This window comes from Meles meles, chromosome 5 (genome assembly GCF_922984935.1).
Source record: "Meles meles chromosome 5, mMelMel3.1 paternal haplotype, whole genome shotgun sequence".
NCBI classification, from domain to species: Eukaryota; Metazoa; Chordata; class Mammalia; order Carnivora; family Mustelidae; genus Meles; species Meles meles.
The window spans coordinates 113087355-113113977 of NC_060070.1; the positions used below are offsets into that span (position 1 = coordinate 113087355).

At 35.1% G+C, this 26623-nt stretch overlaps 1 protein-coding gene across 5 annotated transcripts in view; it reads left to right on the plus strand.

Moving 5' to 3' along the window:
* ADGRB3 (adhesion G protein-coupled receptor B3) overlaps positions 1–26623 on the plus strand; it is a 743702-nt gene that overhangs the window by 408933 nt on the left and 308146 nt on the right. For all 5 annotated transcript variants that reach the window (XM_046006643.1, XM_046006639.1, XM_046006644.1 and 2 more), the window contains 3 exons: positions 10868–11017; positions 11846–11921; positions 25332–25434. In XM_046006643.1, the coding sequence (XP_045862599.1) occupies positions 10868–11017; positions 11846–11921; positions 25332–25434 (329 nt within the window). The remainder of the gene's footprint in view (positions 1–10867; positions 11018–11845; positions 11922–25331; positions 25435–26623) is intronic.

A 26623-nucleotide genomic window follows, 5' to 3' on the forward strand; every position in this document is an offset into this window, starting at 1 on the left:
AACATTCTTATAACCCATTCTGCTCATACTTAAGATATTTGTCTGAAACAGATGTCTTACTAGATTGTAATCTCTTTCTATGTAAGGACTTTTCCTGTTTAATTTTCCACCATATTTTACACAAGGCAGAGAATGGCTGAGATAAAAGATAAAAGGGAATTGACATAGATTGTGTCTTACTATGTCTAGGGAATGAACATCAGCATAATCCTCACGAAAGACTATGGATTTTTACAGATGGTCAAACTAACGAGCAATTAAATAACTTGCCAAAGATCGTGAAATAGTTAGAAAACTAAGTCTTTTTGTTTTAAGGGCCCAAAGTTACCACATTAAACCCCAGTTTCCTCTATTGAGTCTTTGGTAAACTTCATTCATTAAAAAAGAAAGAAAGAAAGAAATATGGGGGTAGTTGTGTTAGACCTACTGTATGTTAGGATCCTATCATACCGTGGTAAATATGGAAAATACTTTTCCTTTGAGAGTTTATGGTCTAGTATAGGAAACATATGATAAACACATGGAGTACATAAGCTAGACAATGTTCAACTGTGAATAGGGCCATAAAGAAAATACACAGGGTGATATAATAAAGAGGAATGATGGGGGGCCGGGTGGATTTCTTTAGATAGGGCAGTTAAAACAGATCCAAGTTAGCAGAGACTCAAGGATAAGAATAGAAAATACTCTTTTAGCTAGAAAGGAAAAGTCCTGTGGTGTAAAAGAAAAGACCTGTACAACTTGATCTGGGTCAGTAAACAAGCAACTATGTATAATGTGACCACAGAGAGAGGCAGAAGCCAAGCCATGCAAAGCCTTGTAGGCCATTGTGTAAGATCTGGATTTTATTCTAAGAGCATTGGCAAGCTATTGAATTATTTCAAGTATGGGAACAACATGATCTGATTTTTTTTTTTTTTTACGATTACTCTAGTTTCTGAGAGAAGCAGCAATTTAGAGAAAAAGAGTGGAATCAAGAAAGCCAGTTAGACAGCTCTTGAGTTAGCTCAGTTTGTAGATTCTGGTAGAGGGTAATGGAATGGAGATGGAAATACGGGAATTTACTACATGTTCTAGAAATAATACTGAGAGGATGTGTTGATGGATGGATCATAGGAGGCGAAAGAAAACCAGAAGTAAAGATGGTCTTCAGGTTTTTGGTGTGAACATTTGAATAGACATTGGCACCTTCTATTAAGGTGGGTGACCCTGGGGAAGAAAGTGCTTTAGTGTTGGGAAATCAAGAGTTCTGCCCAATAAACATTTGTGGAATTAAAAAAACACAATACTGGTCACACAAGACATTTTCATTACATGATTAAATACCACATTTCCTTGCATGATCATTTATGAGTTGTCTGTGGTTGCTTTCATATCACACCAGCAAAATTGGGTAATTGCTTGGCCCACAGAGCTGAAAGTTTTGCTTTGGGGCCTTTTGTAGAAAAAGTTTGCCAACCTGTGCAAGACAGCATGGCCTGAAACTAATCTTAGAATATGGTTTCAAACCAAATCAATGGCTCGTCTTCCTAATCCTTATAAAACCTTTGACTCTGCTTAAAGATACTTTCTCCTTGTTAACATGCAGCTCTCCATTCCTAAGTTAGTTCACTATTGCAGTCTTCTTCTCTTTCTCCATTTATTTTTGGTATCTTTCTCTTTACCCCCTTAAAGTGAGGCTTTCCTAAACTACATTTCTTAGCCTTTTTTTTTTCTGTCATCTCCTTAATATCTGCACAGCTCACCATCTCACTTTTTACAGGTTACTGCACAAATGCCAGCTAACCAAAGAAGCTTTCCTTCCTTAGTAAAAATTCCCAACCCCACTCATTATTTCCTAATCATATCTGTTATATTCTATCTGGTTGTATTTGTTCCTTGTCTGTCTCCCCCAGAGATACCACACCAGTCCCATGAGAGCAAAAAAAACTTTAACTTTTTTGTTCACTGGTGTATTTTCAGTGCCCATAACTGTGCCTGGCATGTAGTAGGTGTTCAATTAATATTTGTGGAATAAATTAATCTGCCCTTTCTATTCTCTCTTCAGGAGGACTTATCCATGCCAACATTATCAATTATTGCTTATAGTTAGAAGGCATCTAATATATATCTTCAAATTCTAAATTTGATCATGCTTCAGCTCTCTTAGCCTACAATATCATATTTAGCTTTTTGTCTTACTATTTTTCTGTCTAAACTTTTTTGCCCTAATAGAAATATTACTATTTCTCTAGAGAATGTTAAGTTTCCTCACCTTGTGCCTTTAAAGATTCATGTCATTCCTCCTGCCCAGAAGCTACTATTCCGACAGTTCTGGAACATTACAGGCCTTTTCCAGGCTTTAGGTTTGCACAGGCAGTGTCCTCCTCCCTGTCAAACAACAGCCAGACAGCGCCTCTTCAAAGAAGCCTCTTTTGCCAACCAATCATATTCCATCTCGTCCTTTACTTCTTTCATACTCTAACAGCCTAGCCTCATCTGGAGATCTGCTCCCTTATTAATCGTGTGTATTCCCTACTAGACAATGAGCTCTTTCAAGGCCAAGACTTCATGTCTCTTGCTCACTTGCTAAATCATCAGTAGTAAGATGGATCTTGGAACATTCTCAGGGCTCTATAGATGTTTGTGGGATGAATGAATTTCCAAAATGAACTTGTGAGTCTATAGTGATCTCTTTCCCCTTATCACCCCTTGACACTGGTCTTTGCTTTACTTTTCTGGGAATAGATGAGTCACTACCTTGGAAAGCTCTTGGATGGTTGGTTTCAGTTGCTTTTTGCTGCCTGCATTGGTGCCCAATTCCTAATAGGTCCTTGCCTTAATTTTTCGCTAGTAAGATTGAAAACCCCTTACATTATCAAAACAGTGTATTATAAACACATATGCATACATGTGTATGTAAAGAGAAAGAAGTCAGTAACGTTGCATGTATTCTCTCTCCTCTCTCTTATTCAATACTTAGTTAATTATCATCTGATGTTCCTTCCTCTGGAGGAATTCTGTTCTCAATTTCTCTATTTGAAGAAGAGGGGAGACTTTTTTCCCCTAAAACATTTTCTTCTTTTTAAAAATATTTATTTATTTATTTTATTGGACAGAGAGAAAGAGAGCACATGCACGAGCAGGGAAAGGGGCCAAGGGAGAAGAAAAGAATCTCAGGCAGAGTCTGCACTGAGGGCAGAGCCCACATGGGGCTGGATCTCATGACCCTGAGATCATGACCTGAGCCAAAACCAAGAGTCTAATGCTCAACCAACTGAGCCACCCAGGAGCCCCACTAAGACATTTTCTATATCGTTTTTCTTTTTTACTATTCAGGTATTCATGCAAAAATGACTTCCCATATCACATTTTATTTTGCCTTTACATTAGTAGTAAAATCATGAACTACTTGGGTAGAGAGGATGGACATTTATAAAAAGTATTTGTCTCTTAAAGACCATAAAACATACTCTGAAAACTGAAAGAAAAATGGTGTAATCAGCTTCAATTTCCCCACAATACTCAGCATAGCCTTGAAAGAAAAAGTAGGAAGAACATACAATAGGTAACAGAATTAAGTACAGAAATGCATGTTATTTTCTGAATGTGTTTCTCTTTAAAGAAAAATTGTACTATTTTCAAGTAACTTCTCCATCACATGTCTAGAACAGAGGTAGGCACACTTTTTTTCTGCAAAAGACCAAACAGTAGATATTTTAGGATTTGTGGACCATTCAGTCTTCAGTGCAGCTACTGAACTCTGCCATCATCGCATGAAAGTGGCCCTAGACTCTAAGTGAATGAATGGGTGTGGCTGTGTTCCAATAAGACTTCATCTGTAGACACTGAAATTTGAAATTCATATAATTTTCACATGCCCAGAAATATTATTCTTCTTTTGATTTTTTCCAATCATCTAAAAATGTGAAAAACCATTTTTAGCTTGCAGACCGTACAAAAATAGCAGATAGGAAAGATTTGGCCTGTGGGATGTAGTTTGCCAGTCCTGGTTGAGACAGTTCAGCTTCAGCGAGAGTTGTGTGTAGGCTGTGGACGTACCCTGTGCATAGGTATGACTACATGTTAGGGAAGTAGGAGTGACCTGAGAAGACGCCAAGGGAGTCCTCCATGGAAAGCACTAAATTCTGGCAGAAATACCATGAGCAGCTATAAGAATGTGCCTTTCTGTGCTGAGACTGCCAGCCTTGGATTAAAAAAAGCAGCCAATGGATAAGAACAGAATTTGAAGTTAATGATTCACAAGTAATTTACACGGATGCTGGAAAGGATTATGTAAAATGGTTAATTATTTTGTTTCAATATACATAATATGTTATTAAAAACTAACAAGTTGAAAAAATATCCTCGATATACCACATAGTTACTTTTTTGCCTAGTTGGTCCACTTTTAAAAATCAGGATCCTAGGAGCGCCTGGGTGGCTAAGTCTGTTAGAAGTCCAATGCGCTATCCATTGCGCGACGGAGCCACCTGTGGCTAAGTCTGTTAAACAGCCGACTCTCAGTTTCCACTCAGGTCATGATCTCAGGGTCATGGGATCCAGCCCTCTGTGTCAGGCTCTTTGCTTCATGGGGAGTCTGCTTCAGGATTCTCTCTCTCCCTCTGCCCCTCCCCCAACATGTGTGCTTTCTCTTTCTAAGAAATAAGTAAGTCTTGGGGTGCCTGGGTGGCTCAGTGGGTTAAAGCCTCTGCCTTTAGCTCAGGTCATGATCCCAGGGTCCTGGGATCCAGCCCCGCATTGAGCCCCGCATCGGGCTCTCTGCTCGGCAGGGAGCCTGCTTCCCCCCCTCTCTCTCTGCCTGCCTCTCTGCCTACTTGTGATCTCATCTGTCAAATAAATAAATAAAACCTTAAAAAAAAAAAAAAGAAAGAAGTAAGTCTTTAAATAAAAATTTTTAAAAAATTAAATTCAGAGGATCCAATTTTTTTCTAAAAAAGAAACACCTGTAATTCCTAATGAGAATAATTTTTCTCTTCTAAATCTCTGTGTCCTGGTCCTGGGACTTGGGGGTGCTTCCCTCTGCGGTGATGATGGTGGGATGGGACTGTGAGGGAGCTCTTAGAGCACTGTGGTCCTTGCGGACGCCCTGGCCTAGTGGCTCTGTTTCCTGGGAAGTTATGGTTGCGCACTATTTTCTAGCAAGCCTTTCTTTCTCTTTGGCCCTCCATGTTCAAATCTTAGCCTTTTAGGAAAGGAGACAGAGTAAATGGAAGAAATAGGGAGATGAGAGAAGAACAACCAAAATCTGTCCAGCTGACTGTCTGAATATTTCCTATAAACCACTTACTGTGGCAAAATCCTAAAACGTGACTTTTTGTGGAGATGTTAGAACATAGAAATTATGTTAGATAAATTAAAATATTTGTATATATCCCTTTTTGATAATCACCATTCTTCAGTGGTATCGAGTTTTGATCTCCTGTTGGACAAGTGAGAATAGTTTTATTTCCTGTCATTGAATCATTACACCTGTCTTTTATATTTAGTGCAAAGTAAATTTGCTGTTAATTTGTTGGGGTAAAATCAAACTGCACCACAAAAGTTCAAAATCATATACTTCTAAGTTGGCAAACTGAGACTTGAGTCATAATGTTACCAACTTAACAGAGTCTACTTCCTCATAAAATGAATGTAGGGATAATGACAATGAGCATACTGATAATAATGATGCCTCCTAGGGTTGTTTTAAATATTAAATAAGGGTTGTTCTATATATTAAATAAGATAACATGTGTAAAGGACCTGCCTAAGTGCTTTGCTAAAAAGAGTGTCTAGCTCAGAGGATACATTTGATACACACTTGTTGAATAAATTAAGGAATGGTTAACAAATGTTGAGGTCATGTCAAGTGTTCAGTAAATGTCCCTGTCCTTCCCTTCCCTTCCAAATGTCCTCAGTATTTTATAAGGCACTCAGCATTGCTATACAAATATAAAAACCTGGCTTTTTAAGCTGCTGAATGTGAAGGGATCACATACAATACAGGATTTTCTCAGCCCCTCTGGGCTTGCTATTGGTACACAAGCAAAACTAATAGTTGCTTTCTAACACACTGTCGCAATGCAGAGTTCCTTCCCTGCCTCATTTTTCTTACAGAATTTCAAAACTGTGGGGGTGACCCTCCAGTAATATTGAGTGATGTTTCCACAAGCAAATCCATTTTGATAACTAGCCAGTTTTCTAATATTGATGAGTCAAGACCCAATTTGTAAGTTGTTCTCTCTGAATCAACATGAAAAATGGTGCAAACTTTAAATATTTTGGAAACATCAATATCTCTCTTAAGACACCTCTTAAACTTCTATTTCTGTATCCACCTCTACTTTTGTTTGTGATTCTAAGGTGCCTTCGCTTGGGAATTTCCTCTACTCATTTATAGACTGTGAGTTGCTGCGCTAAGCGCTTAGGCCACTGCATAGAAGTAGTGCTTTTGAAGTTCTCTTTGCAAACTGTGGCCTTGGTTGCAGTGGTAATACTGAATTTGTCATTGAGGATACAGTGATTTTCCCTTTCAGTAGAGAATTTTAGCCTGGCTGACTTTGGGTTCCCAAATAACCAGAGAACCCAACCTGTTCCGTTTGGCAGAGTCTATTGGAAAAAGGAAACGGAGAGAGAGAGAGAGAGAGAGAGAGAGAGAGAGAGAGCCAGAGACAAAGACACACAAAAAGATGGGGTGGAGGAGGAGGAAAGAGGAGAGAGAGAAAAAAAGAAAAAGAAGATGGAGGAGGAGGAGAAGAAGGAGAAGAGGGAGTGGGAGGAAAAGAGGGAGGAAGGAAAGAGAATGAGTAAAAAGGAACCCTCAGCTCCCTGGGTGGAACATTTAAGCACTAAATGATAAGCTCTATTTTAAGTGCAAGTCCTGCCTTTGGTTATGTATGTATTCGATATAGAGTTTTAAATACATAACCTCGATTATCCAAAACAGCAGAGGTAAACTGGGACTGGCCCGAAAAAACAAAAACAAAAACAAAAAAACCCAACAGGACATTATAGTTACCCTAAGATACCAAGATTTAAATCCCAGGCCCAGATCCAGAGTCCACACTTGAGCCATTGGCCTTCATTTGTCCATTGTGCTGATTCCTCCAGCATTCACGCATGCACCTTGGCTCTCTCGTCTTTTCCTTCTACGTGCATTCCATTCTTGTCCATGAAGCAACTGATGCATCAAATTAACTAACTCCAACTTTTGTATGTAGACCATTCACATTGCCTGACATGACGTTGCATGACAGAGCTGCCATTCTCCAGGACGTCAATTAGGGTTAAGTGCTAAAACCTCAATGATTTTCCGCAGGAACAAGTCTAGAAGCTCCACATTGACTGCTTTGCTGAACCGAAAGCAAAACAAAAACAAACAGAACAAAACCCAGCCCCTATGCCTTTAGACCCAACTCCAGGAATCCCTTATCCTTTCTGATGAGAAGGAATTTTATGCCACATATCCAAATTCAAAATGAAAGTTTTAAAATTGCAAAATGAAAGTGCAGCTGGTTTTGCTCCAAGGCTTATCAGTGATGAGTCACCTATTTTTATTGCATAAGAAATCAGATCTAGTGTTGTTGTAATGAAAACACGATACAGTGAATTTAGGATAATTCTTGGAGCAGACGTGCCTATTTGTTCAGGGACATTGTGTTCTCTAAGGTTTCTTCTGAGCACTTTGCTCTTCTGTAAGAAAGGCATTTTCTCAGGTTTTGAGGAAAGATGGTCTATTATCTAACCACCCACAACGACTGGTTTTAATGCAGCAATTACTGCAGAAGCAGAAGATGGAGATTGTGCACTTATGTTTTGCATTTATGTTCCTTTGTCAGCGCTGGACACATATTTGTATAAACTTGGCATACTTTAAAGCATTCATTTTTAATCTTACCTCTTTGGTATTCACTTAACATTCAAGCTTCCCAGCTCCCTAAAGACTGCGTCGACGTTTTACTTAAGAGCCTTGGATTGTTAAACCTGGTGAAGGAGGGAAGGGATTGAGGTTTGAACTGGTCCAAGTGTTTGGTACAGGGACTGAAGGGAGAAAATAAAAGTCATCTTTAAATTATTTTTGCTAGGGGCGCCTGGGTGGCTCAGTGGGTTAAAGCCTCTGCCATCAGCTCAGGTCATGATCCCAGGGTCCTGGGATCGAGCCCTGCATCGGGCTCTCTGCTCAGCAGGGAGCCTGCTTCCTTCTCTCTCTCTCTGCCTGCCTCTCTGCCTACCTGAAATCTCTGTCTGTCAAATAAATAAATAAAATCTTTAAAAAACAAAACAAACAAAATAAATAAATAAATTATTTTTGCTAAATGGAAATAGGTTTTCTTGTTAATCATCTCAGGGTCACGAAGAACCACAGTGTCATCTAAGCTATCTTCCTAGATAGCTCTAAGGTTAAGAATACTGTTATGCTGAAAAAATAAATAAATTAAAAAAAAAAAGATGTACAATTTTAAATACTTCATATTTTAAAACCATGTATACTCATAATTTGAAGGCTAGCATTGGAGTCTCATCAGTCTATGAAGCCATATCCCTTTTGATAATGCATTTATTGAAAGTATCATCTTACTTTAAGAACTACATTTCTAGGGGTGCCTGGATGGCTCAGTGGATTAAAGCCTCTGCCTTGGGCTCAGGTCATGATCCCGGGGTCCTGGGATCCAGCCCCTCATCACGTTTTCTGCTCAGCAGAGAGCCTGTTTCCTCCTTTCTCTCTCTGCCTGCTTCTCTGCCTACTTGTGATCTCTGTCAATTAAACAAATAACATCTTAAAAAAAAAAAAAAAGAAAAAAGAACTACATTTCTACTAAAATCAATGAATAGGTGTTTGTTTTTATGTCCTCCTTATGCTCAAGTCTGCAATTCAAAGGACTTTTTGCACAAAATAAATAGTGATCCTAATTGATTTTTATATTTCTTTCATCTAGATTATGTTCAAAATTACAATCTAATCTATATAGTCATAACTTAATAGCTAAGGTGCCTTTAATTGAATAATGAATGCATTTCATCATGGGATATACAAGCATGTATAATTATATCATTATTGTGTATTTAAGGGTATAATATTAGACTAGAATTTACCCAGGATAAAGTGATAGAGTTGGTACAGAATGTGCTCCCTCCACTTGTTATTTCTTCTTTTTGTTCATTTGATTTTTTTGCTTTCTATCCAAGGTATATAGAAACAGATGAATTATTAGACTTCAGGGTCCAACAATTTATCTCTTGTTTATTTTCCTTTACAACAGAAACCAGTTGTGTGGCAGTCAGAAAAACCTTCATTTCTTTTCATCAGTTTTTAGAGCAAAGGGGTGAAATAAATTTCATCCAAAAAAGCCAAAGTTAGAATCAAGGGATTTGGAAGCAAATGAACTTAGTTTTGCAGCTTGAATAAAGCTTATACGACCCTTAAGAAAGAATGTGCTGCCAGTTTGCTGACCTGTCCATCTGTCTGCAGTGGAGGATTGGGACCCTTCAAGGACATGTTAACTGGGTTATTTATGTACAACAAGGACTATATTGTTTGGAAAATTAAAGAAACTAAAATAATTACAGCTGTTATCCAAAAACAGCATTTAACATCCATAATGAATGTATATGTTACTTAGCACCCTCTTTCCTTCAACATTTAGAAACAAATCCTTTTTTAAGCTTATTATGTCAAATTACAGGCCATATGAAATTCCATCCTATGCTGATAATGGATGTCTATAACAGTCTGAAAGAGCTTTAGTAAAGTACAATAATACATAACCATTTCAATTTGGAACTAGGCCAGCGGTGCAATATATTCATACAACTAATATTGTTAAATTCTTAATTTTCATTCTCTGGGTTTAAATTACAAGCTTCTTCAGAGTGAAATTCATTTATGAGGAGCTGAATGGTTTCTTACTTTAGCTTACTTTTATAGTAGTTTTTATAGTTTTCTTCATTATCTTTCTGTTTAAATCCTCCGTGAGACACCTGAAGATTTAATGTAGAACAAGTATGGACCTGTGTAAAAGTTACACAAATTTCACTTCTTAATTGGAAATGTATATGATCAATAAGCGCTTAAGTATTTATCATTATAGTTTTATGACATATCTGTGTGTGTGTAATTGTTACATGTAACAAAAAATACATTCAGGCATTACCAAACATCATTCATAATATTTTTCCAATATATATTTAAAATACTTATTGCAAGTAAAGATACGATTCTCCAGTCAAAGTATACATTTATTACTTTCAATTGTGGCAGATGTTTTCAAAGTTTTGTGTTATTGATCTATTTGATGAATCTTTCGGCATATTGTATGGGCTCTGTGGTTATGGCATTACTAGTGCTCTTATTATTTGGATTATGGCAGTTCTGCTTCCAAGAGCAATCAATACAGCTTTGCTTTCCATGCTTTCATGGTATCCCATTTAATCCATGAAAAATGTGTTCCAAAGATAACATTCAGATGTAAATGCAGAAAATGTGTTTGGAAGACAAAGTTCAGATTTAAGTGCAAATTTCTGCCTCCGGACCACGAGTGTTAATCAGAATATTTAGCAAAAAGTACACTATGGACTTCTGACAATTGGAATGGGCGTCAGCCATGAACAACCAGTGGCAGTACATGCGGGTCCCCTCAGAATATACTGCATTGACCGTCAGTTCCTGATTCTTCTTGGAAAGCAACAGAAACCTAGATTGTTGGTAAAAAAAAAATTGGCAACCCTCATGAATATTGTCCAATAATAGGAAATAAGTCTGTTTTGTAGTTCTGATAAATACAATTTTGGCTCAAAATTTTATTTTGAACATCCTGCAAGGTTTAATTTGGTCAATTTTGATTACACCGAAAGATCTTAGTTAACATTATTACTTCTTTCCTACTAGTGGCTAGCATTCAGAAGCTTCCTGCAGCCTCTGTTCTAACAGACATCAACTTCCCAATGAAAGGACGAAAGGGAATGGTTGACTGGGCAAGAAACTCAGAAGATAGAGTAGTCATTCCAAAAAGCATTTTTACTCCTGTGTCATCAAAAGGTAAGTATGTGAAGTAATTTGAGCTTTGAACAAAATATTTCTAATAAGTTGGTTTAATAGTACACTAGATATAAATCTGCTTGTATCAAGCAACTTAGTAACTGTCTACGATCGTGATTGTAAACTAATTTTATAAATATAGAAAACTGACACTTGATGTTTAAATCTGAATTTATTGGAGGAAAGGATCTATTAAAATGGGAAAAAAATACAAGTGCAAATTCTAGACCTGAGCTTCGCATGATTAAGTTTCAGGATTGACAGTTTTATCTCAGTGTAAAGTATGTGGAATAATATTTTAATTTTAGGTATGGAAATGTGTTGCATTTTTCACAGCGATTTTTTTTTCTTCCTCACTTTTGCTTTGGTTTGTAGATATTATTTTGGTATATGAAAACAAATTTAAGAAAAAAATTAGTTTTGAGAACATCTTCAGCTGCCTCTAAAATTAATGGCTACTTTTGACAGCTACACCGTAGTCTTGCTTTTTACCTTGGAGATTTTGACCTTCCTGCTTAGAGCTCCAAAAGAAAATAGTCTCTCTTTCCCCATATCACTGGGAATTGAAACTCCTTAGCTGCAACTACAGTAGCCTCCTGTCTCAGCCTGGTGAAGGAAGGTTACTTCATATGACCTGTATTAGTGAGCTACCATTAATATGTACAATGTGTGGGCTAATCTGCCCCATGCATGGTTAGGAAGGCATTTCTTCTACTCAGCTTTGCATCAGCAAGTATCGGAATCCCCTCATAATGAGCAGATTAAAGTTTTAGAAGACAGTATTTTTCTTGTAGTTTCACTAATATTTTTAATTTCATTTTTTTCTAGAATCAGATGAATCATCAGTATTTGTTCTTGGAGCAGTCCTGTACAAAAACTTAGATCTAATTTTGCCCACTTTGAGGTAAGCTACGAAGTAATAAGCTGTTATAATCTTTGCAAATTATTCCAAAAATGTGACTCTAGCTCATTCTATGAAAATAGTCAAACAAGCTTTGTTAATACAAAGGGATTTTTCTTAAATTAAATAGAAAATACTCATTTAATGAACAGCTTATTAGCATATTATGCACTTCAAAACAACTAGAAAAGACAATTTTGGTCTCTGATTATACCCCTGCAATTCTTTTGTAATTAGTCATGACTTGCCTTAAGACTAAGGAAAAAATTAAGGAAAAGAAAAAACTCAAGTCTCTGTAGTAGAATGGGTTGTTGTAAAATTAATCTGTCTTCTCTCTTTATTTGCACTTAATGGTACTGTTCATCAACATTACATGAAATTAAAGGAGTGCCATGATGACTGGGAATGCATGCTTTGTTCTTCATTTGCACAAGATCTCAATTTGCCTTTAAATAAATATTCAATTATAGCTACATTAAGAAAAATGCTGTTGTTAAATTAGAAGACTATTTTTGGAGGAAATCCATTGATTTCTTTCCTCCCAGACATAAAAAGAAACAAGTACACATAGTAATTCTATAAGCATTAATGTATTTGCTCTATTGTCTTAGCTACTTTACCTGATCTCACAGAAAACATCATTCACACCTACTTGGATAGCGGTGCTATCACTCATGAAGACCTGTTTCCTCCACCCCAACTCCTGGATGACGGAGACCCAGTTTTTTTGCTTTTTGTTTTAGTTAAACATAGCCACATTTGCAGTGAGCTCTTACTCACACCCTTATGAATAAAGCTTCAAGTTTTTAGGGAGGAAAGACTGTGAATGATGTGTACAGTTATACCAGGAGCATAACAAATAGTCTCATGAATAAACACAATTAGAGTTCAGTCCAGCAGAAAAAAATGCCTTGCAATGAAGCAACCAAGTTTTCTGCAGCGGCAGTGACTAGTCATGATTCTTTGGAGAAAATCTCTCCATGTGCAGCAAATTATTAATACAGTCGGTAAATCTCTAGCTGCAAACGCAGGCTCTCCTTCAACCAAAGAGACACCTCTGGAAGTTGAGTTTTCTTTAATTCCCTTCTTCTCTGGATGGAATCTGGGCTTTCTCAATTTGAATTGGTCTGTGTTTGCTTTTGTTCTACCAATAACAGATTTTCAAAACTAATGAGTTTACTCTGAACTTTTCCACTGCTTTTGTTAAAAACACATTGGTGTGCACAATTACAGATAAAATAGATTTATACTTACACGTCCTCTAACTTTGTGTATGCTGTTCCTTTGAAAAGAAATGTGTTGAAGGCCAATATATACAGACAGTCAGAGTTAGACCCATATTTTCATAGGGGGTTCATTTGTAAGAAGCTAATCTTTCAACAACTCTAGATTAGACATTAACTTAAAATCAGAGGACTTGGATTTTAATTCTAAGTTCACATAACAAAAAATTTATAAACTTATCCAGTCACTCAGAAATTGTCTGCCTTCAGGTCAGCCTTAAAATATAATCACAAAATAAATAAATAAATAAATAAATAAATAAACACCTCAATGTGCAATATTCACCCTATTTGCTGCTGAGGGATATAGTGAATGCAAACAAAATATTCAAGATAACATACTTTAGATTATGATTAGTTTTTCTCCCACATGCCTAATGATTAATCTTGTTTTGCATAATATTATAGAATTCACTCGCACTTAGCCAGGTTATTCCATGTTTCATAAATTTGTTAAGTCAAGGGTGTTGAAAATTTATTTAGGGTAGACTAATAGGTATATTGGGAATGATTTAATGGATAAAGTAGAGAATAGTCCAGAGCAGTGGCTCCCCTAGTACGACCTGGGACACAACCAGATTCAAATTTGGGGGCAAGTCATTGACTTTTTAATATGTATATCGTACGGTTGAACTCAAAGTTTCTTTCCAACTTCAAAACTTCCTTGTTTTTATTGTAGTAAAGTAGAATTGTGCAGTTCTGACATATTCTTTTGCTTAAAGCCTTTAACAATCTTCATATAAAATCTATGAATATGTGTACCCACTTGTACATTCTGTGTATAAAGTAATTAGGTAAATGACTATAAGAAAACAATATTCACATTTAGACCAGAAATAATAACAATGGAACACTCAGAATGAAATGTTTGTTTAAGTACTATTTCAAAGGAGAAAAATAAGCATTTACTTCTCACTTCCTTTTATTTTATACAGTAAAATGATGTAACTAAGCATTCTCAGGCTTGTTTTTTTCCTTCTTCTTTTCAAAAAATTACTCCATAAAGTTGAGTTAGTAACTGTACCAATGATAGATCTGTTAAATAAGAATAAGCCTTTTAAAGGACAAGGTGATGTCTTTGTTTTAGTCACTGAACAGATATTTACTAAATAGCAACCTGGCTAACTTTATTGTCTGAAATCTTTTAAATCTTTCCTACTGTTGAAACTCCAGAACAGTGCTTAATAAGTAATAAAGGTTCAAGAAAAGTACTGGAATAATTAATTGTCTTATCTGAAAGAATAGTCTACATAAGCCATTTTTATAAAATAGTAAGGTACATAGAAATTTAGTGTACATGCCATAATTAGAGAGTAATAAAATACATATATCTTATTGTTTTACTTATTAATTAGACTATGTGAATTGAACCCCGTAGGAAAAAGAGTATCTTCCAATTCAATGTGCAAAAATACACAGATTTGCTCTTTATGTTTAATTATTTACCAAATTTTCATGACACATTTTCCTGAGTGATCATTTTACTAATTGTCTGTTGAAACTATTGGAGCCAAAGTTCCCATACACTGAATAATGTTAGGCTTGCTATTAATTTTCCAGAAATTTTATATTTTGATATAATCGTTTTCAAAATAATACTTTGCATAATTTCTCTCATGGGGACTGAGAAGGAGAACTTGATGTAATGTTTGAATAGATATAATTTAGAAATTTCCCTTCATACATAGGCAGAAATAACTTTGCATGTTGACTCTTTCATTTAGAGATTTCTTTTCTTCTCTTGCCCTAATATGCATTCAAGTATTGTTCGAACTACAATTTTTATTTTGCTGTTTGATTGTCTTCCCTTTTACAGTTAGGTATATTCAGATTGTTACTTCAACTGAAGTAATGTGCTCTACTTAAGTCCAAATTAATATGTGCTGTTCTCAGCCTTCCACTTTTATCCCTCTTAGAATAATTTTCAATAGTCAAAATGCGTAGAACCAGGATATTAGAGCTGCAAGGTCCTTTAAAGGTTAGTACCATCTAGAATTCTAATTTTTCACATGAGAAACTGACCACCTTCTCAGTTCAGTGACCTACCCAAGATTATGTATCCAGTAGATGACTGAGTTCTAATCCAACTCAAGTCTTCTGTGCCAAATGTAGGAGTATTCTGCTGTCTTGCTTTCTCTATCATGCTAGTATCGATTCCTTTGAGTAGTACAAACTATGCACTTCTGTGTCAGTGTGAATACATATTGCTCTTAAGCCTAAAATCTCCTAAGGTCAAGGAGAAGGTGACCAGGTATGAGCAAACTCAAGGATACTTGGGGGGTCAACTTGGTGGCCCCAACCCAACCTCCTGACATCAGGGCAGGAGGCTATCACTCTTCCCAGCCCCTCATGACCATTTTGGGGATGAAGGCTGGCCAGCAGAGGCCAGAGGGTCTTTTGGGAGAGCCAAAGCCTCCCACACACACCCGCAAATCAAGTAAAAAAACTAACAACCACTCACAGCCTGAGAAGCTCCCAAACCACTGAGAAGAATTTTTAACTGTAATAACCTTTTAGAAGGACAGTTCGACAATATCAAGAGGCTTTAAAAATGCATTGTCATTGATGCAGCCACTTCTAGGAATTTATGGTACAGAAATTATCTCTAAGGGGGATAAAAGTGTATCCAATCATACACTAAAGCTAGCATTTAAGAAACAGTTGTAAACAGTCCATTTTCTGATTCATTTAATAGTCAGATTCCAGTTTTATAGGAAATCACAATACTTTTGAATATAAGAGTACTGTGTAGTTTTCCTGTAGGACATGTGGAAGATATAGTCATGTTTAAAAAAAAAAAAAAAGATCATTTTAATGTAGCTATTAACATTCATGACATTGTAAAGGATCTAATGAAAATTATATGCAAATTCCACTATAGTATTAAAATGCAAGGCAAAATACAGATGAACAAAAAGAACTACATTCTCATAAGCTAGTAGTGGTTTGAAAATTATCTTTTGAAAAGGAAAAAAATTTCAATAATGCAAAAGCCCCATAAATTTGCTGTCAAGTGCACCAACCTAATAAAGATAAATGGCACGGAATTTTTTTCATATTTAGCAAATGGAACTCTTTGGAGTTCATATGTTATAGGAATTACAGCAAATGGGAAAAGCAATTGAACTAAATTATATTAGAAATAATCAAAAAATGAAAACATAATTACTTTTAAACCTATATATTCTGAAGGCAATCAACCTGAAATTGTTGAGTCCTCTAAAGAGCACCTGTTCTTCAGTTCAAGACCTAACCCTTGGATCTTGCCTCTTCATTCCGAGTTTCCAGTGACATATTGTAGTTTTGCGATATCCTGTATCTTTTTATAATTTCCTATTTTGAGGACGCTAGAAATTACAATTATCTATGGGAATAACAAATTTGCATAACTAATATTATGAAGTATTATTACACATCAGTATATTACTTATAAAAATCTGAGTTTAATTTGGCCATGCCTTAGAAAAGTGAATTTATATCTCTGATCACTTAGTTTCTTTGTAGTTCTAGGTGTTACATCCCTTAGTAAACCTACCTAAAATTCTAATTTGTTTTAAAGCTCTAAATTAGCCCAATCCTACTTTTTAACAGCCATCAGCTGATTTTAGTTTTAAAAACAAATATATTTAACCTAATATTTTGATGAAGTCCCAGTTCCTAGTGTATATGAAGTCATCTATTTTGTTTTGGTTTTATCTAAATTGGGGAGCTGGTTTTAAATAGTTATGAAAACTCTCAATTTAGAAGCTACATGAGCTATAATTCTAAAAATGGAAAGAGGCTACAGTAATTTTAATAATTTTTATTAAACCATTAACACCTCTTTACTGTACCTTATCTGATTATACTTTATTTGCGCAATAAGTTCCACAGTCCTCTCCACTGATGTTTATTTGTAACACTGCAGTGCATTTTCTTTAATGTGGTAAAAACCACATACCATGAAACTTACCCGTCTTAAGATGGACAGAAGAGTAGTGTGCCTTATTGTGCAGCAAATTTCTAGAACTTTTTCATCTTGCAAAATTGAAACTGTATACTCTTGAACAACAATACCCTTTTTTCACATCCTCCTAGCCTCTGTAGATTTTCTGTTTCTAAAACTTTGACTACTTTAGGTACCTCATATGAGTGAAATCATGCATTACTTGTGTGTGTGTGAGTGTGTGTGTGTGTGTGTGTGTGTGTGTGTGTGACTGGTTCCATTTAGCATAATGTTTTCAGTGTTCATCTTTGTTAGAGCATAGGATAGAATTTTCTTCTTTTCTGGCTGGATAATATTCCACGATCTGTATATACCATATTTTCTTTATGATCTATCGGTAGATATTTAGGGTGCTTCCACTTCTTGGCTCTCATGAATAGTGCTATAATAAACAAGGGTGTGCAAATGTCTTTTTGAAATTCTGTTTTCAGTTCTTTCAGATATACGTCCAGAAGTAGGATTTCTGCATTATATGCTAGTTCTATTTTTGATTTTTTGAAGAATCTTCATACTGTTTTCCATAGCATTTTACATTCCCACCAACAGTGCCCAAGGCTTCCTATTTCTCCACAACAATGTCAACACTTATTATTTTCTGGGTTTTTTTGTTATTGTTTTGGTAAGTTTGTTTGGATAGTAGCCATCCTAACAGGTATGAAGTATCTCATTGTGGTTTTGAGTTGCATTTCCCTGATGATTAGTGATGTTGAGCATCTTTTCATATACTCGTTGGCCATCTCTATGTCATATTTGGAGAGATATCTAAGTCTTTTGCCCATTTTTTAAAACCTATTGTTTGTTTTTGTTTAGTTTTAAGATTTCTTTATATATTCACAATATTAACCTTTTGACAGATATATGGCTTATAAATATTCTGTCCTATCCCATAGATTGCCTTTTCACTCTGTTGATTGTTTACTGCGCAGAAGTTTTTAAGTTTGATGTGGTACCCTTTGTTTAGTTTAGCTTTTGTTGCCTATACTTTTGGTATCATAGCAAAGAAATCATTGCCAGATTCAATGTCATAAAGCTTTTTCCCTATGTTTTCTTCTAAGAGTTTATAGTTTCAAGTCTTATGTTTGGGTCTTTTAATCTATTTGAATGTTATATAGCATGATGTAAGTGTCCAATTCCATTCTTTGCCTGTGGATGTCCAGTTTTCCAGCATCAATTGAGGAACAGATTATCTTTTCCCCATTGTGTGTAGCCGTGGCACCATTGTCAAAGATAATTTGAGCCTACATGAGAGGGTTTATTTCTGGGCTTTCTGTTCTGTTCAGTTGGTTTATGTGTCTATCACTTGTCTTTATTCCAGTACCATACTGTTTTGGCTTATTGTTGCTTTGTATGTGAAATAAGGAAACATGAGGCCTCTAGCTTTGTCATACTTTGCAAAGTTTGCTTTGACTATTCAGAGTGTTTTGATAATCCATATGAATTTCAGGATTTTTTTCTATTTGTGTAAAAAAAGTGTCATTGTGTTTTTTTTGTTGTTGTTGTTGTGTTATATATGTGCTTCTTTATTTTTTTTCCCATTTTATTTATTTTTTTCAGCATAACAGTATTCATTGTTTTTGCACAACACCCAGTGCTCCATGCAAAACGTGCCCTCCCTATTACCCACCACCTGTTCCCCCAACCTCCCACCCCTGACCCTTCAAAACCCTCAGGTTGTTTTTCAGAGTCCATAGTCTCTTATGGTTCGCCTCCCCTCCCCAATGTCCATAGACCCCTCCCCCTCTCCCAATCCCACCTCCCCCCAGCAACCCCCAGTTTGTTTTGTGAGATTAAGAGTCATTTATGGTTTGTCTCCCTCCCAATCCCATCTTGTTTCATTTATTCTTCTCCTATCCCCCTAACCCCCCATTGTGATTTTTTATAGGAATTGCAGTGATCTTTAGATTGCTTTGGATAGTTCAAACATTTTAACAATATTAAGCCTTCAAATTCTTGAATGTGAGACATCATTCCATTGAATTGTGTCTTCTTTGATTTTCTGTCAGCAAGGTTGTTTGTTTGATTTCAGCTTAAAAGTCTTTCACTTCCTTATGTTCATTCCTAAGTATTTTATTCTTTTTGATTCTGTTATAAATAGATTTTTCCCTTAATTTATTTTTGGATTGTTAGTGTATAGAAATGCAACTGATTTTTAAGTGTAAATGTTGTATCCTGTAACTTTGCTAAATTTGTTTATTAGTTCTGACAGGGTTTTTTGTGGAATATTTAAGGTTTTCTACGTATAAGATCATTTCACCTTGAACAGAGATAATTTTGCTTCTCTTTTCCCATTTGGTTGCCTTCTATTTCTCTTTCTTGCCTGATTGCTTTGGTTAAGAATACAATACTGTTTTGAATAAAAGTGTCAATAGATGGCATCCTTTCCTCATTCCTGATCTAATAGTGAACACTTTCAGTTTTTCACTATTGAGTATAATGTTAGCTGTGGGTTTTTCATATATGGTCCTTATCAAGTTGAGATACGTTCCCTCTACACCTAATTTGTTAAGAGTTTTTATCCTGAAAAAAATGAATTTTTTTCAAATGCTGTGTCTGTGTCAATTGAAATGATCATGTTGTTTTTGTCCTGTGTTCAGTTAATGTGGTATGTTAATTTGATTTTCATATGTTGAACCATCCTAGCATCCCAGAAATAATTCCCATTGATCGTGTTGTATGATATTTTTAATGTGTTGGTGAATTTGATTTGCTAGTATTTTGTTAAGTTTTTTGTTTGTTTGTTTGTTTTTGCATCTCTCTTCATCAGGAATATTGTCTTGTAGTTTGTAGCTTTCATGTCTTGTATCTTTTTCTGATTTTGGTAGGACAGTCTCATAAAGTGAGTTTGGAAGTATGTCCTCCTCTTCAATGTTTTGGAAAAGTTCGAGAAGAATTGATGTTAATTCTTCTTTACATGTTTGATGGAATTGTTCCAGCAAAACCATGTTCTTGGGCTTTTCTTTGTTGGAAGGTTTTGATCACAGATTCTATCTCTACTAGTTATAGGTCTGTTCCATTTTTTAATTTCTTCATGAATCTTGGTCTTGGTAGCTTTTATGTTTACAGAAATTTCAATTAAGTTATCTAGTTCACTGGCATGTAGTTGTTTATAACAGTCTTATTGTAATCATTTTTATTTCTGTGGCATCAGTTGTAATGTCTCCTCTCTTCATTTCCGGTTTTTGTTATTTTAGTTTTCTCTTTTTTATTAGTTAGTCGAGTTAAGAGTTGGCTGATTTTGTTGATTTCTTTTTTCAAACAACTAATTCTTATTTTGGTTGATATTTTCTATTGTTTTTGTATTCCCTATTTCATTTGTTTCTGCTTTAATCTTTATTGTTCTCTTCTTTTTACTAACTTTGGTTTTAGTTTTTTTTTTCTAGTTCACTGTGAGAAATAAAAATAGGTTGTTGACTTGAGATCTTTCTTCTTTTTAAATGGAACCATTTACCACTATATATTTCTGTCTTAGTTCTTTTGTTGTATCCCTTTAGTTTTGATATGTTGTGTTTCATTTTCATTTGTCTCAAGATATTTCTAGTTCTCTTGTGATCTGTCCTTTGGTCCATTGATTGTTCAAGAGTATTTTATTTAATTTCCACATATTTGAGAATTTTCCAGGGTTTTTTTTTTCTTTTTTGTCTTTGATTTCTAGCTTCATTCCACTGTGGTCAGAACAGATACTTAGAATGATTTCAGTCTTCTTAAATTTGTTAAGACTCTTTTTGTGACATTGCCTGTGATTTATCCTGGAGAATACTCTATATGCCCTTGAGAAGAACGTATATGCTGCTGTTGTTAGGTAGGGTGTTCTTATATATGTGTTAGATCCAGCTGATCCTTAGTGTTGTTCATGTCCTCTGTTTCTTATTGCTCTATTTTGTGGTTGATTTATCTATTTTGAAAGTGGGCTATTGAATTGAAATCTACTATATTTGTGTTACTGTCTATTCTGCCCTTTCATTCTGTCAACAATTGCTTCATATATTTGGGTGCTCTGCTGTTAGATGTGTATATGTTTATAACTGCTATATCTCCCTGGTGAATTGGTCCATTTATCAGTATTTAATGGTCTTCTTTGTCTCTTATTATGGTTTTTTATTTAAAGTCCATTTTGTCCATTACAAATATGGTCATCTCTGCTTTCCTTTGGTTACCATTTGAATGGCCATCATTTTTCATCTTTCACTTTCAGCCCGTGTATGTTCTTATACCTAAAGTGAGTCTCTTGTAAACAGATACATTCCATTTTATAGTCACTTTTTTACTCTCTTTAGGATATGGTTTATGGACATGAAGTACATTAAACCTTTTTAATAATTGTGACTAACAATTGTGTTATAATAATATTATATATTATAACAATATATTATATATTATAAAATATATAATATATGATACAATATTATAATAGCAACTGTGATAACCCAATAACTTGGATCTCCTTTGAATTAATAACTCTACACATTTTAAAATGTTTTAGCCAAACTAGCAGAAATCTCAAGAACAGAAAAGAACTTTATTATTTTAGTCATGAAATCCATTTGGCTATGAGAGTTGCCTTCCTAGCAGTGAATATAAATGTGTACCCAGCCAGGAAGCATTAGTAGATCACAAAGCCTGACATGGCACATAAGGAGCCAGCTACTCACTTATGCAAATTAGAATAAATTGATGGAATAAATTAAAGATAATTTTACACGCTGTACACTTTTTTAAAAGAGACCCACTGCACAGTGTAAAATTTGCTTAATTTTCTTCATTAAGCATTTTTAATGCCATGATAATGGATTACATTTTAATTCAACTTGATCCAAAGTTTGATATTTTGGTTTATTGTGTTTATTTAATATGATATTTAAACATATGTTAGCACTAAAATGTGTGAAACATAATGCAAATGAGGATATATAAATGCTAGATACAAATCTTGCCCTCATTGGACTTATAATCTTGTAGAAGGAGACATACATATCATTAATAGATGTTGTGTTAGAGATCATTACACATTAGTAGGACAAGGTGGGGGAGAGTACTCACATGAATGTGATGAGAACATCCGTCTGCATAATTATATTGGCATGCATCCCTTCCCAGTTGAATTTTAAATAAGTTCACACACATAGCAGAAGTCATAAGGTGGGCTCTGTCTTCTAGGGGGTCATCTCCACAAGGCCAGATGAAAAACTGGTAAGCCTGACCCAGAATAACATACCCTACAGAAAGCAGCTCATCTTAGCTACTTTGCTTTCTATACCCCAGTTTCCCAGGATCAAAATTCCCACATGCCCAAACACACAAACAGAACTTCATAAATATCTCGACAAAATTATAAATTCCTGTTTGGAATCCTCACATCTGTATCTTTCAGTAAATGAACCACTTAGGCAACTTTAAAACAATATAAAATGTTTGTATACCATCAAATTTCACTAACATTTATGAAATTAAACTTAGCAGTTGAGCTAAATTAACATGGATTTTATTTATAGCAAAGAAATGAGATTATAAATAGAACCAGAATAAAGAGGCAAATAGAATTAAAGTGACATGTAAATATTTTTATTTCGAGGTAACCAAACCAGAAATCAAACATACTCAGGCTAATTTGGGAAAGGAACTTGCATCTGTGTGCTCAGGACTGTTCCCTGGGGGAAACCTCCATAATTTTTTTTGGTGGCAACAGACAAACAGTCTCAACCTGAAGTTATATACACCTTGTCATTCTCTGAGAATCCTGCCAATCTGCTAATATATCTGCTAATATAATTAATTGCCCAGCATCACCTCACAGCTTTGTTAATTCCATCTATTCTCACCTGATCCCCTGAACACTTTTACTCGGAGAAATAGGGAACAATAAATTTGCAAAGGGAACTTGGCATTTAGAGCTTATCTTCATATCATTCTCAATGCAACTGACCTTCAATCAGTATTAAATGAAATAAAGTACAGTTAACCAGCCCTCTCTGTTTGCAGCTACCTTCCCCTAAGAAATATAAAGGCCAGGGATGCCTGGGTGGCTCAGTTGGTTAAGCGGCTGCCTTCAGCTCAGGTCATGATCCCAGCATCCTGGGATCGAGTTCCGAATCAGGCTCCTTGCTCGGTAGGGAGTCTGCTTCTCCCTCTGCCTCTGTCTGTCTCTGCTCACTATCTCTGACAAATAAATAAATAAAATCTTTAAAATATATATATATAAAGTCCAATTTATACTTAGTTGTTCTTTACTTTTTACTGTTAGGCCAGATACCATGAAGCCTCCTGAGTGTTTAAGAACCCGTTACTTGACATTACTGAATACATGAGAGATGGGGTAAAAAATGTTATCCAACACAAAATATGTTTGTAGTTCCTGTATTACTAAATATAGTAAATTCTTCATGGTGGCAGAGTCAGCATTTTTTTTTTTCTGGTGAAATATCATGGCAAAGACCATCCCATTAGAGAAAAGATTTTCACAAAGAATGTGAGGTTCAACATTGTTCTACAATATTAGAATTATACAATTTTGATGGGATAGCTATTTCTGGAAACAGTGTGACATTTATGCAGAAAATTAAACATGATTTTACCACATGATCAAGCAGTTCTACTCCTAGGTATTTACCCAAAACATATGAAAACACATGTCTATGTAGAAAGTGTGTATACCAATTATTCATAATAGCCAAATATGAATAGGACTAGTCATAAAAGTTAAAAATCAGAAGTAACCCACAGGTTACTTAATTGATGAATAGGTCACAGACTGTGTTATAGCCATATCATGGAATAGTACTCACCTTATAAAGAGAAACAAAATGGATGCATCTCAGAAACATCACGCTAAGTGAATTAAGTCAAACACAAAGGTCTTTGTACTGTATGATTCTATTTAAATGAAATTCTAGAAAAGGCATGATTATAGTGGCAACATGTTCATTGTTGCCTGGAACCTTGGGAACAGGAGGGGATCAGATGCAAACAGCTCAAGAAAAACGTTTCAGGGCAAGAGATCAGTTGTCTATCTTGATTTGGGGTGCTTTCATGGTAGTATACAATTACTAAAAGCATTAAACTGCCCACTTAAAATTGGTGAATTTTATTATCTGTAAATAACACTTTAAGCAACAAAAAAGAAGGGAAAATTAAATTACTTCATCTTTGATACCTGTTACAAATTCCCCAGGACAGTTCATGTTCTGTGGAAGGACATGCTCTGTTCTTTGTTTCAAATCAAAAAGAAGGGATAGAAGAAATATATATAGCTAAAAGCATAATAAAACTTTAAATCTCTAAATAAGAGATTTAAAACTTTAAATCTCTAAATAAATCTCTAAATAAAACTTTAAATCTCTAAATAATGCATTTTATACATGTTAAGTAAAAATCGATATGTACAAGAAAGAGTTGGTTCCGTTTTATATTTATGTTTATGGATAATTCTTGTATGTCGTAAATATATTTAAAACTTCTTTGTGAGTGAACTGTAATTGGTAAGATATTTCAAAAGGCAAATGTATTCCTTACATGGAGCATATTGAGATAAAGAAGTGGCCTATAAGTCTCTATTGCTGAAATGAATGATGGTCAATGATTAGCAACAGCATTTATTTATATTTAAACTCTGCTTGTTTTCACGTTAAACCACATCCCAATCATTCATCTTAATGAATTTTGAGATAGTCTAAAAAATGCCAAGATAGCACTTTACAAGAAGAATATTTGGTCTCCTGGAGAATAAAACCGTTAAGTCCACCTTGAGATAAATGGATTATATTCATTTAAAGATTGCCTGAAGGTTTGAATTCACAATCCATCTCTCTTGGAGGTGAATCAGATTTAAGTAATCGAAAGCTTGTCAGTGCTGCTGGTTTTTCATCCTCCCTGCACCTAAAATGGTATAGTCAGCACTAGCTTTCCACTCCCCCCAAAGTTCTCTAGTTCCAGATAGGGTTTGTTTATAAGAAGAAATGAACCGTAGCTTTCCATGAGAAGTTCCTTAGTATCATGCTTTAAACCCATTTGCCCAGTTTCTCTGTTTTCCTTAAGATAAATTAGGATATCTTTATTTATTTATTTAACATGCGTCCCAACATGTACCGAGGAGTAGGAATTCATACTTGTCGTCCATCCTTTCTCCTTTTAATCAACATTACTCTGTTTCAGAAATTACACTGTCGTTAATTCCAAAATCATCGTGGTCACCATAAGGCCTGAACCCAAAACAACGGATTCATTCCTGGAGATAGAACTAGCTCATTTGGCTAACGTAAGTATCATCCGTGTGGCACTGAGTTACTTATAGTATTTACCTTAAAAAAAAAAAAAGGTTAACAGTCACTCACTTGTTTAGATCAGAGTACATTTTTCTAGACTTTATTTGGGGTTGTAAATGAAGTAATTTGTCATGAGATATATATTATATGGAAACAAAAGGCCAGGAAATACCAAGTAATGTGCATGTATTTCTGATAACTCTATTTCTGGTGACTATATAGTTTGAAATACTGTTTTTATCAAGTTTTATAAAAATGCAGAATTTTGTTTACAAAAAATGCCAGATTATCCTATGCCTTTTTCTGTAATAAAATTCCCTTCAGTTTATCTAGGATAATAATTATTAAATTGTTTATCTATGTATATGTCTTTATTGGGCTCTGAGTCAAACAATGGAGGAGACCAAGATGAATAAAAACGTGTCTCACCACGTGGTGGGGGAGACTGCCACGTAAATAACGTAGGTTTAAGATGCATGCAGCAATAGAAATTATAAACATAATACAAAGGGGAGTAATTAACTTCTGAGTACCCCAGGGTAGGAGAATGGGTGGGATGGCATTTGATTGTGCTGGGTCAAGGATCAGGGAAGACTTCTTAAAATAGCTGGGTACACCAGTAATCCAAACCTAAACCTCTCATTTCAGAATGACAAGAACCCTTTCTTGAATCCATCCAACCACAACTGGAATTCTTTAAATCTTGTTCATTCCTTCTGTAGAAATTTAAAATTTCTTATACTTTACACATTCACTTGAAATGCTTCAATCACTGATGAGTAGGGACAAAGAAAGTGATTCCTATTAAGGCTCTGCTGATTATACTTTGATATTCCCTGTATTAAAGTAAGCCACTCTCGTGGGTTGCATTACACAGGTTTTTTTTTTTTTAATTCCTTGCAAAATTTCTGTGAAGCTGATTTTTACATACAAATAACAGAAGCGCAGAATGTCATTTTCCCAAATTAATAAATTAAATGAATGGCAAAACAGAATTTATACTCAAATCCTTTGGTTTACAAAACCCATGCTTTCTCTCCTATTTTATAATTTCTGGTTTCCAAAAAGAAAACCAATTTTGGTTTTATAAAAAAGTGACAATTATCTTCCCTTCAAACCACTTTTTTCTAAGATGCTTCAGGCTTCCTAGATTGTTTAATGAAAATCTCAAACCTCTTAGTA